This window comes from Melozone crissalis, unplaced genomic scaffold (genome assembly GCF_028551555.1).
Source record: "Melozone crissalis strain CALT ecotype California unplaced genomic scaffold, PUWL_Pcris_2 ptg000009l_1, whole genome shotgun sequence".
Classification (NCBI taxonomy): Eukaryota; Metazoa; Chordata; class Aves; order Passeriformes; family Passerellidae; genus Melozone; species Melozone crissalis.
Genome location: NW_026535787.1, coordinates 1,053,507 through 1,065,955, shown reverse-complemented (window position 1 = coordinate 1,065,955; position 12,449 = coordinate 1,053,507). Strand labels below are relative to the sequence as shown.

Here is a 12,449-nt window from a genome sequence, read left to right as displayed (position 1 = left end):
AGCCCCAGGAAAAAAGATGCTTTTGTGCCCCATTCCCAGGGTTGGTTCTAAGCTCTCTTACATGAGGACAGCTCTTACAGGAACTGGGAGCTGTCCTGATTTATTCCCTTGGGTCCCTCATACCTTAAACGAAGCACCAAATTACATTGGAAGGTAGTTTAGCAGGTAGCAATGACAATTTGTTTGAACTTCTCACTGGTTCACTTTTCTGTATCACAAAAGACTTCAGGGAACGACTTGAACTCTCTCAAAGTGACTTCAAGATGTTTCCTCACTTTGCAGTGAAGGCTTTAAGCCAAGCCTACACACTCCAGGCACGCTGAACTAGAGTCCGGGGCTGCGGGCAGGTGGTGTCAGTGCGAGGAAACAGAGATGCTCCTTTTGCAGCATGGAAGAGTCAGTGCTGTTTGCCCACTGCAATCCCTCATCCGGAGATGCTGCCAGGCTCAGGTCCCAGCTGGCTTCCCTCAGAGACCCGTGAGCCGAGCTGGAAGGGCAGGAGCGGGGCTGGAGCAGCCCTGGCAGGCTCTGGAGCGAGAGCCGAGGGCTCCTGGAAGTAGGGAACGCAGGGAAGCTGTGCTGCGGGGACAGGGAGTGATGGGGAGCACCTTGCACCTGTCTCGGGAACAGCACAAGCGGGGAAATGTGGTCGCGGTGTGTCTGTAAGTCCGTGACCGTCCTGCCACCATTGCCAAGCAATAATGAGGGGGAAGACGGTGAAATCGAGCCTCTTGTCCGGGAGGGAGGCGCGAACGGCTCGGAGAGGGGTGGGGAGAGCCGGGGAGGGCGGGCGAGGTGCAGCCGGCTCTGAGTCAGCCCGGCCGCGCGATGTGCGCCGAGGGCAGTGCCCGGCGCGGCGCCGCCGGGAGCCCGCGTCCCTCCCGTCCCTTCCCGTGCCTTCCCCGCCGCCCCCGCGCCCCGAGTGCCCGCGGCCGCTGGCCGGGCCGCTCCGCCCTCGCCCTCCCTCTCCTCCCACGCGGGGCAGGGGCAGCCCCGAGGGCGCCGGGGGGGGCCGCGCCGGCAGCCGGGCCCGGCCGCACCATGTGAGGCGGCGGGGCTGCCCCCCGGCCCGAGCCGCGCTGTCCCGCACCATGAGGGACGGGCATGCGGGGCTGCACCCACGCCGCGCTCAGGTAGAGCCCGCGCGGCTCCTCCGCCTCCTGTCCTGCGTGCTCCTGCTGTGCGGCGCCGAGGTCGCGGCTCTCGCCGACTTCTCAGGTACGGGCGGGCACCGAGCGGCGGCTCCCGGCTGCGGGGGCTCGGGGGGCTCCGGGGGGCTCCGGGGGCCGGGCGGGGCCGGGCGCGCCGCGGGCAGGGTCCGGCGGGGCTGTCAGACCCCGCAGCGCCCCGAGGGGACCGGCGCGTCCGGCGCAGCGCCGCGGGCTCCCTGCCGGAGCGCGCGCGGGGCCGCGGATTCCCGGAGCGCTCCGTGCTCCCTTTGCGGGGCCGGGGCCGGGCCTGCACCCCGGGCAGCGCGGGCCGGTGTGCCGAAAGGAGGCAGGAGGAGGAGAGGGTTAAGGGCTGCCGGAGGGGCCAGGTGGGCAGGGACACGGGGAGCGGAGCTGTCGCTGCGCGGTGGGAACGCTGGGCGTGGAGCGGCCAGGGCCTGACCAAAAGTGCGTGGAAGTCCCTGGAAAGGTTCCCACTTTCTCCTGGAGACTTGGAGTCCGGCCCTGAGGGAGCGAACAAGTGCTGCCCTCCTCTCTGCTGGGAGGGAAGCTCGGAGCATGAGAGGGGTGGATGGGGGGAGTCCCTTCCCGGGGAGCAGAGGCACCCGCTGCCGCCCAGGAGTCACAGATCTCTGCGAAGGTGCTGCATCACTGCAGGAACTGGGAAAATATCCTTGTTTCCATCAAGATGAGGAAGCTGTCTCTATTCTTTGTAACTTTCACTCTTGTAACTTTTCTGGTGCTCCCGGACATCCCACTGCTGTTATAAAGTCATTTAGAAGGGTTGTTTCTCTCCTCTCTGTGTGTCACAGCGAGCGCAGCATATTCCTGGCAGTTGGAAGCTTAAGGAACTGCCTCTAGGGCAGAAAGCAAACCTTTCCCGTATTGAACAGAGCAGAATTTCCCAAAAGCCAGTCGAGTGCACTGGAACAAAGTTAATATATAATTAATAGCCAATATGTGCTGTTATGCATTTTAATATAGTTCGTGTTGATACAGTTCAATATGCTGGTCATGGTTCTGCAGAAACTATTTCCTCAGCGAAATACAGAAAAATACAGTTTGTAATTTTTTAAATTATGTCCAGCTCCACAAGCCCAACAATTTCTAAGCAAGCAGCCATGAAATATAAAGACCAGAATTACGTACTTGGATAAGCTACATTTCTCATATTAAATTCCTTTCACATATAAAAGGCTCTTAAATGCTTGCTGTCTCATTCTTTGGTGGGTTTTTTTTGCTTAACTGCTGGTTTGGGATGTTAGTTTTGGAATCACATGGTGGTTCTCCACAATAACATAAAACAAATGTTCACATTTTCCTTTTCAACTAGCTACTGAGTTAAAAATTATCCCTTTATGTAGGAAAGTTCCTCTCAAAAAAGTCTGTTCATTTTTAAAATGATGTTATTTAGATAAGGTTATCCAAGATAAAATTCAGAAGTACTGATGTCTTCAGTATTCATTGTGCACTGAGTTTTCCAAATAGGTGGAATGACCAGAGAAAAAAGCTGTCTCACCCCGGAGATCAGTATTAAATATGACATGCAGACGTTTCAGTAAATAAAATGTAGAAAAGGAAAGCAGACTCCAGAATTCCTACCAGACTGGGAAGCTCCCAGGTCTGAACAAATTCTGCTCACATTTTAATTATAACATGGAGATCTAATCTAGAATGACAGAAAGGACCAAAATGTTACTGTAACCTTTAAAAAAAAAAGTATGCAGAGCACAGGGAGAAGTTTTTAGCTGCTCCAAAAGCTGGTGCTGTGTCCCAGGAGCTGGCAGAGGTGAGGGGACACCCTGCAGTGCCATCCTCAGGCCGTTTGATGCTGTTAAAGGAGTACAAGCTCCAGAACGGCAGCTTGCAGAGGAGTCTGTGGAGTTGCTGATTTCCCTTCTTTGCTCCCTCCCTCGGCAGGAGCAGCACCTGGATTTTCCTGGACTCTGCTACAAACCCGGCCCGTTCCAAGTGCCTTGCAGCTCAAAGTGCAGTGAGGCCTCTACCCCAGAGCCCAAACTCTTTTCCTCTCTCCTCCTCTGCTCACCATTCTGAGAGCTTCCAGAGTTCCCTCCTGCCCTGCTGCCAGCCTCCAGCACCTGCCCGTGTAATTCCTGTTCCTCCCCTAATGCAGGTCTCAGTTGTGCCAGCAGTTCCACCTTGCCCAGAGCCCTTTGTCCATCACCCGCCCTCGCTGTTTGTCTGTAACCACCCAGGGATGCTCCCTCTGGGATCTGGGGGATGCTCTGGAAAGGAGAGCAGGGAGCAGCGTATAGGGAAGGGTTATTACTAATATTTATAACTTTGTATTTGGGGTCTGTATCCTTTCTACTACTGACAGCTGCAGGTTCTTGCTCTCATCTGTCTAGCTTTTAACGATGAGAAAAAAAATCTGTCTATTTTGTTGGCTTTTTTGTTTGGTTGGTTAGGTTTTTTTAAGTGAGACATTTCTTCACTGTGCAATAACATTTTGTGGATTGGTATTTTCTAGGGGAGAAAAATGGTCTGAAATAAGACACCAGCAGCAGCTCAAAATTCAACTCTGTGAGAACAACTCAATTGTTTCTCTTAATGGAAATAAGAGTTTCTCTTATTTTGGCACAATAGTTTCTCTTATGTTGACACAATAAAGATCTGCATAATCAATGTTTTTCTGGCAGCTTGAAGCAATAAACAAGAAATTTAGATGTTGGACTCGATGATCTTGCAGGTCTTTTCCAACCTTAATGATTCCACAAATCTATATTTATTAGCTCCATTAGTTACTGAAAGTGGAGAAGTGCTCTGAGGTCTGCAGTCCTCAGTGTGATTAATTTTTCAAAGTGGAATCCAGGTATTCATGCCCAAATTTAAACTGAAAGAAGAGAGATTAAATCCACAGTTCTGTCCTTAGACCTTCATGAATATGACAGTGGTCCTACAAATGGAGAATTTTCTTCCCCTCATGCCTGTTCTTCAAAGCACACCTTGTTAACTAAAATTCTTCTTTATTTTCTGAGTGATCACTGGTATCTTTCACAGTTTGGACCAGGTCCCATTGCAGGGGGCTGCTGTGAATTTTGCTGGTTCTCCAGTCCCTGAGCAGCCTGGGCTCTCAGGACAGTACCAGAGGAGCCATTTCTCAGGACATCAGGGCTTCAGGACATCAGGACAGCCACTTTTCAGGACATCAGGACAGTCATTTCCTCACAGCTCCTCTGTGTTCAAGGGCTGGTTCCCAAAGCAGGCCAAACAAGATTCTGCACACCCAGCAGACTCTTCCCAGTGTTTCACACTGTGGGTGTCCCAGCTTCTGAGAGAGAGCTGGCTTGGCTGGGATGGTGGCACTCTGTGGGACCTTCCAAGAGCAGGGATCCCTGCTCCTCATCTTCCTCATGCCCCAAGAGCAGGGATCCCTGCTCCTCATCTTCCTCATCCCCTGCTCTCCATCCTGGAGTGGGAAAGGCCCCTGCTCTCCATCCCATCCCCACTCCTTCTCTGTCTGTGGGACCTTCCAAGAGCAGGGATCCCTGCTCCTCACCTCCTCTCATCCCCTGCTCTCCATGCTGGAGTGGGAAAGGCCCCAGCTCTCCATCCCATCCCCACTCCTCCTCCCACCTTTTCCCCGTCTGCTGACAGTGAACTGACCCCTTCTCCATCCAGGAACAAACTCCTTCTCTCTGGGAACACTGAGGAACATCCATTCACCCCTTTCTGTGCTCCTTCCTCCCTTTGCTGTTCTCCTGCTGCTCTGAGCTCGGGCTGGCCTCGCCTCCTTGGCTCGCTCTGCACTCAGTCTCCCTTTCCTTACCTGAGTCCCAGCCAGGTTTTCTGGGCAGCTCTCAAGCAATGTGCCTGTAACTGAAGATCAAAAATGAAGTAATTGTGATTGCATAACTGGGGTGAGGAGTGACTTTCTGGACGTTAACAGAAAGCAGCCACTGCTCAGGGGTAGAACATTTTAATCTCTGTCCACTGGTGTCAGGTTTTCTGTCTTTTCCTGCAAAACAGTTCAGACAGCACTGAGCTTCACTTTAACTCCACAGACTTGGTCTCCTGACCCAACCACAGGAACAAGTGGATCTAATGAAAAAGCAAACCAGTTCACCCAAGAAATGTAATCTGCTCCTGTGACCTCTCTGCATTAAAAGTTTCCATTAAGTTCTGTGGCATTCACCCATCCCAGATTCCCCCAGGTAAAAGGAAAGCAAACAAATGCTTTGTTTGTAGTAATGTGGCAGGATCAATCACTACCAACCACAACGATGCAGAGGTTTTTCTGTTGGCTTTGTGTTGGTCAGATGAAGTCCTGTACAAATTTTCTTGAGTCCGTTCTGTTGACTCACCGTGGCAATTGTAGCATGTTCTTCCAGCAGGATGCTTAAAGAAGTGCTGCAAGGAGTGATGCAACGATGCATCTTCTCAGCACTGCCTTGTCAAAGTCAAGTGTTCATTGCTTCATTAAAGAAAAGCATTTCATGTTAGAAATGTGTTTCATTTCAGTAATGTGTGAGTTAAACCTCAAAGTCTGGTTTAAAGTTTCCCTGAGTGAAGTGGGCTCTGGTCTGGGATTTGTTCTGTGGAATAAAGAGGTGTGTGTCAGAGCAGAGATTTTAGTTTAGATCATAGTGCTGAGAAACCCAAGGTTTTTTTTCAGGCTTTTTCCTGCAGTTCTTTTTGCCTTTCTGAGGAAGTGTAACTTATGAAAGCACATTTCAGGTGTGCTAATATTTTTTGTTAAATCCACTGATGAATTAAGGGATGGTGTGATGCCCTTGCCCCTACAGATGTTGGGGAATTCAGACACAAGACACAGAACTCGAGTTCCTGAGCTCCGCTGCTCAGAGTCCAACACGTTTGAGTCCATCAGATTCTCACAATTTGGGGCAGAACTCTCTCTGTTCCCCTGGCAGATTGCTGGCACCTGACACCCCATATGCTATCTTTATTCCAAATAAATAGCAGGGATTGGCTCCCCTGTGCCTTCCTGCTCCATCTGCTGCTGAATCCTTCCCAGTGAGGCAGAGCCCTCAGCCTCACCTTTACTGGGGAAAGGCACTACAGACTGTTCCAGACAAATACTCAGCTCTTGTTGGACGTGTCCCCAGACAGACAGGGCACTGTCTGACCAGTCAACACTTAGCACAATTCTGTCATCTGCCAGCCATAATGTACAATTGAAACAGAAATATTTTGATATATTACCCAACACAGAGAAAATAGTGTCTTAAGGGAGCTGAGGAGCAGAAGGAGGCGTGGTCACGCCTTATTTGTTCAGCATTGGTGAGTCATTTCATCTGAATTTCTAGGCATTTTAAGAGTTTTGCTTCAAAGGTCTATTGTGTGCCTTCTGGCAACAAATTAAATACCAGTGAGGTTTGGCTCTTAATTTAGAATTAATTTTAAAACATCACTCACTATATAAGACCTAATTGAAAGCCTATGGTCACTGGAAGGATTCCCAAGGATTTCACTGGGCTTTGGATGAGGGTCTCAAAGCCACAAATATCTGTTTGTTTTTCTTCGTTGTATTTAATCTTGGATGGGAAGACAAGAATTATTCTTTCAGAATAGTTTTGCCGTTTTTAAACTTTTCATTTCTTTGGGCCAGAACTGAGTAGAGGACAAAGAAATGTTGGTGTAAAGAAAATCATCAAGTGCTGAGAGTGATTTGGGGAGTGTATTTTTGCTTTTCTAGCTTGGACTTGCTGTACTATAAAACATCATAGCACTGCAGATCTGTGAGCTGCCACATTTCTGATTTTTTCTGATCTTTTCAGATTTTCTGATTTTTTCTGAATATCAAATATAAATGGGGATACAAAAAAAATGCAGAGCTTGAGTCAAAGTTGTGTTTGCAAGACAAAACCTGTGTTTTGTTTTCTGAGGTGGCAATGAACAGCCCCCTGACTCTCCTGGGGAACGTGAAGGTCCATGATCATACATCTGAGTTTTCAGGCATTTTCCTCCAGCCCCTGAGGTTCTCCTGCTTGCAGGCTTTGGGAATATTCAAAGTTTTTTGTCTTTGGGCATAAAGAGTCTCTCATTCTGTCTCCAGAAACAGTTGCTGCCCACAGAGCCTTTCTCTTGTTACTACTTCTTAATGGCACTGGAAGAGGCTACTCTGTGTCCAGATCAAAGGAGGATTTTGGCAAGGCAGAAAAGAGCTTTAAAGTCTCCCCTAACCCATGCCTCTTGTCAGCTGCTTTAGATGGGATGGAGAAAATCTTCCTTTTCTACTGCAGTAGTTCCATGTTGGGTCCCAGGAAATGTGTTTGCACTTCTGGCTTCATGGAGTTGCTGAGAGAAATATAACTGGCTGTAGGGTGGAGTTTAGTGCAGACCCAAGGGTTTGGGGATCAGGAACAGCTCGCCTTTTCTTCCTGACACGTGAAGGAAATACAACCAGAAAGCAAGTGAGAAAGCAGAAGTGCATAGGGATCTCTCCAGTTTCCAGAAATCCACTGGGACACAATAAACTCCTGAGCATCATTCCTAGAGACAACACCAGGGAATGGGGAAGTGCAGGTATGAAGGACAGAGAACACCTTTGGGAGGATGTGAGAAACAGAGCAGCCATGAGCTGGGTAAGTGCAGGGTTGGTGTGTAAGTGCAGATTCACGTGGTGTGTAAGTGCAGGGTTGGTGTGTAAGTGCAGGGTTGGTGTGTAAGTGCAGGTTCATGTGTGTAAGTGCAGGTTCATGTGTGTAAGTGCAGGGTTGGTGAGTAAGTGCAGGGTTGTTGTGTATGTGCAGGTTCATGGGCTTCCCCTCTCTGCAGAAATGTGTCTCACAGAACTGCAAGGCTGAGCTGAGTCATGCAGAGGCAGAGGCTCGGTGGTTCCTGGAGAAACTGGGACCAAAAGTTACAGGTCTGTTGTTTATTCATGGTGGCTTGGCTTTGTTTTTCCAGGAAGAGCTCACAGTTGGCTTCTTGTGTGTGCTGCTGCTCTCTGAATAAACCCTGTTTAAACTGGAGTGTGGAGGAGGCTTTGCACTGAATTATCTGATGGCTACCTGGCCCTTTCTCTGGCCAAAGCAGAATCAAGCTCTTGCTTAATTTGATCCTCAGATTTAACACACAGTGGGAATTAGATTCAGTAATTCAGGTTATGATTCATGTTATGATCCACAAGGGGGAAAAGGAAGACAATCTCCTTAGGAAAGCATTCATGTGGATAGAACAGTTCATGGAAAATGTGACTGGTATCTTGACCACTGCTTTGATTACCCCAAGGCATCCTCACCCTAACTTCAGCATTTTCTTCTTGCAGACTTCATCTGTCAGTCAGGCCAGTGGGGACAGATTCTCCCCTGGCATCAGGCTGGTGGCTCTCCAGGATAACCATCCTGCCTCTCCCGCTGCCAGTCCTCTTGCATTGAGACTGAATTGAAAGGGGCAGCTCAGCCTTCAATTGCCATGAAACTTGTAGGAGCTTTGTTTCTTTGAGCCCTGCACTCCTCAGGTTTGAAACTGGCCATTAAGCTTAAAAGGTGTTGAGCTGAGTAAAGAAATGGCAGATGGACAGAGGTCAGGATCTCATAAGATTCCTCTCCTTAGAAATGGGCACCTGAAAAGTCTCAAGGACCAGTTCTAAGAAAATCAACAGCTTTGAGTGCTCTGAAGCCAAAGTAGGCATTTGGAAATGGAATGGGGTTTGTGGTCACTGTCTTATTAGTGAAACTAGATTATGCCTAGTTTTTCCAGGGAAACATCTATCACTGCTTTAAAAAAAGATTTAGATAATACAAAAAACAGAGTGATTATATGAAGAACATTTTCCTTGCACAGAAAACCAACTTTTCATGCTATCTCTGCAATATAAGTGAAAGTTTGAAGTTGGTAGGCTGATAGTCACTAGCAAAGAGAGCAAGGGTTGAGAGGAACTGTGGAAAAAGGCACACTGGGAAAAATAAGGCATGGAGGAAAATTAAATCAGATTGGTGACATGCAAGAAGGCATATATTAAAGAATTACATATTTTTATGTGCATATGCTGAGTAAAGCTAATTGTGCTAATTTCTGAACAGCAAGAATAATCAATGCTTCTGTCTAAGTGTATTTCTTACTGATCAAAGATTGAGACGTGCAGTGTGGCTAGAATGAGTCAAACAGGATGTTGACAAGACACTTAGATAAAAAGGAATAAAACGATGAAGCAAGAAATGTAGTGCCATGACTTTTAGAAACATTGCAGCCAATTTACAGACAGCAGGTGACAGGGAATGCCCAGAGATCCCTGTGCACAGAGAGCCCTGGCACAGCAGGACCTGTGGCACAGGCAGGTGACAGGAATGCCCAGAGATCCCTGTCCCTGTGCACAGAGAGCCCTGGCACAGCAGGACCTGTGGCACAGGCAGGTGACAGGAATGCCCAGAGATCCCTGTCCCTGTGCACAGAGAGCCCTGGCACAGCAGGACCTGTGGCAGAGCTGCCCCAAGAGCAGCAGAGGGTGTGGCAGGTGGGATTGGGGCTGAAACTCAGGAATTCATTTCTCCTCAGTGCTTCCTTCACAAGCCAACAGAGAAAACACTGCTGGAGAAGTGCTGCAGCACCAAACACCAATCAATATCAGAGCCGTGCTTCCAATGGTGTTTGTAGTAGAGGTTATCAACTATTCTGCTATCACTGCATGAAATATCTTCCTTCAGATTCACCCAGCTGCCTTGTGTATTTTTAATGAGAGTTGGCACAGTTCTTCACAGAGAGCTGTGGAAGCTGATGGAGATTTACCGGATGGATTATCCTTCTGGGACTCCCACAACAATACGTGTGCTATTTCTATCCATTTTGCTCTAAAATAGATGGGTATGTCTTTAAAATGAGCCGGCAAATTTCTGTGCTAATGAAACTAAATTGAACGATACACAGGAACTGTGTTACTAAATCTGTGTGTGAAGGCCCAGTTCTGAGAACCTCCACGGCCTGTGGACTGCTCAGCCTCAGCCTCTAAAAATACTGCACTGCAAAGCTGCTGTCCTACCCAAGAAACATCACCTGAGCCAAGGCTGAGATTGCTTTTACTGTGTGCTGGGCACTGGGCTCACAGCCTGGAATGCTCTTCTCCCTGATCCTTGCATCTAGGGAGCTCAAACACACACAGAACTTTCTAAATTCCCAGATTCTCAGTGCTTTTCATCAGAAAAAAAATATTTGGATTTCCATACCTTCAGGTCCACTGCTACTCTTATTGTTGCTATTCAAAGTGATTCTGCCAGCTATAACCCCTTAAGAATTCTTTCTCATACAAAGAAATATCTATTTATTCTCCTATGCCAGTTTTGGGGTTTTTTTTGTCAGTCATTTTTAAAATCATTTATCAGTTGTCTTTTCAGTGAAAAGTGATCAGTAGGGCTTTGTCCAGCTGCTCAGCCTCAGTGTTTTGTGTGGTTCTCTGGTGCTATGTTTTTTCAGTTGAAGTTCTTTGTCAAGCCAGTGGATGCTGTGACTAATTTGGCTAATTCTGCAAGAAAGGATTATGCCTGGATGCTGTGCTGGTGTTTGAGTCTCAGTAAAAGATCACAATGAGTGAGCGGTCTGGGTTAGACAGACAGTTGGGTGGGATGATACCTTCTGGCCTCCCAATAATGGGATCTTTTTGTGCCTGTGTGCTTTGGGCTTAACTTCTGAGCCAGCCTCTAATGTCTCGTGCATGATTCCAGATGCAGGGCACTCCATGCATTGCCATGAGTGTGTGTCCTGGATAAATGGGAGAGTGCCTGGTGGGGCTTTCACACAGGGTGTACAGATGTTACTGGGACACTGCAGTAGTGCCAGGCTTCCTAATTTAGACAATTCTCATGGCAGTTAGCTTTTTTGGTAGAGTTTCATATTGTTTTAAAGAGTGACATTTATTATTTCTGGAAAAAGAGGAACTTTAAACCCCTCCTCATTACAGAATGATACTTGGAAAAGTAACTGGTGCAGCTGAACACCATCTCCCCCTCCACTACCTAACCCAGAAAACAAGGAAATAAAAAACAATATTAGGTTTAAAACATTAAGTAATTGGAGGTTTTTTATAGGGTCTGGTTATGATTCTCTTTGCTCAGGGTCAGACACTCCAAAACTCACAAGTGTTCTGATTGCCCAGCCCAAGTGAACACAGAGCCATGGCCTCACTGCATGGGTGCTGGCTGTGCTCCAGCCCTCCCTCTGCCCTGCTCTTGGGGAAAGGGAATCTCCCTGGCCATCCAGGGGCTGGGAAAGGCTTCTCTGGCATGCAGGGGACCAGGACTCCGGGGCTGCTGTAGTCCAGCTCCCATATTTAGCCAGTAAAAGAAAGTTTTCCCCAAATTCCCAGCTAACTGATACTGATGGAGTAAACACAGAAGGAGAGGACAGGGAACTGCCCCAGGAGAGTTCAACCCTCCCAATGCCCTCACTCTGATCACCATGGCTGTTACTACTGGCATCAGAGATCACACCCGATTTCCCCCCAGCTTTACCTTGTGGTTTGGCTGAATTCACTCCCTCCAGGGAAATCTGTTTCTGAGTAGAAGTCAGTAACAGTACAGGGATGCAATGGTCTCAGGAGGATGAAGGTTCTGCCAGGGGACTGCAGCCCACACTGCCCAGGGAAGGAGGAGAAGCAGCAGCTGCTGAGGAAACTGATGGGTGCAGGGCAGGCAGTGCCCCCCATGAGGAGAGGGGACAGGAAAGAGCCTGGGGTTTTTCAGAGAAGGGTGGGAGGAAATTGTGACTTTGGGGTGGGAGTTCTCCCTCAGCACGGGCTGTGAGCTGCCAAGGACTGACTGACTGCTCCACGCGTGTCTGTGTGTGCAGTAATGAAAAATGCAGCTTTACCTGGGCTGCCTTGTGAGATGAGCAACTCAGATACTGTGTCACCACTCCTCTTATCAGAGAACATTAGGTTTCAGCAATTTCCATTACTATTTTTATCCCTCATTGTGTGCAAATACACAAGGATTTTAGTGACAGCAGAGTCATGTTTAAGCTGCTTGGAAGGCTGGAGAGCAAGATATCTTATTTTCACCAGTCCATCTAATGTAATTTTTACAAGTGAACCATATTGCTCCTACAGAATCAGAGCAAGTTTTTTGTAAAGACATTTTCTTAGAGGATTGAATAGTTGCAATTGTTGGAGAAAGGTGCTTAGGTGCTGGATTAGGAATTTGCAGGATCAAAGTAGCAGTTAAGATGCCAGGGAACTCATCCAAATCACAGCATAGCTGATATTCTTTAGGGAATACTGGACTGTTTTGTATCCAGCACTCTTGGCCCCACGTAACTTAAAACCTGAAGAACTGAAATGATTGAACCTATTGGGTGGTACCTGTG

General features: G+C 48.2%; 1 protein-coding gene across 1 annotated transcript in view; it reads left to right on the top strand.

Moving 5' to 3' along the window:
- Positions 1 to 1,091: 1,091 nt before the first annotated feature.
- Positions 1,092 to 12,449, top strand: part of EVA1C (eva-1 homolog C) — a 32,357-nt gene continuing 20,999 nt past the window's right edge. The window contains exon 1 of the mRNA XM_054270439.1: positions 1,092 to 1,218. Within this exon, the coding sequence (XP_054126414.1) occupies positions 1,092 to 1,218 (127 nt within the window). The remainder of the gene's footprint in view (positions 1,219 to 12,449) is intronic.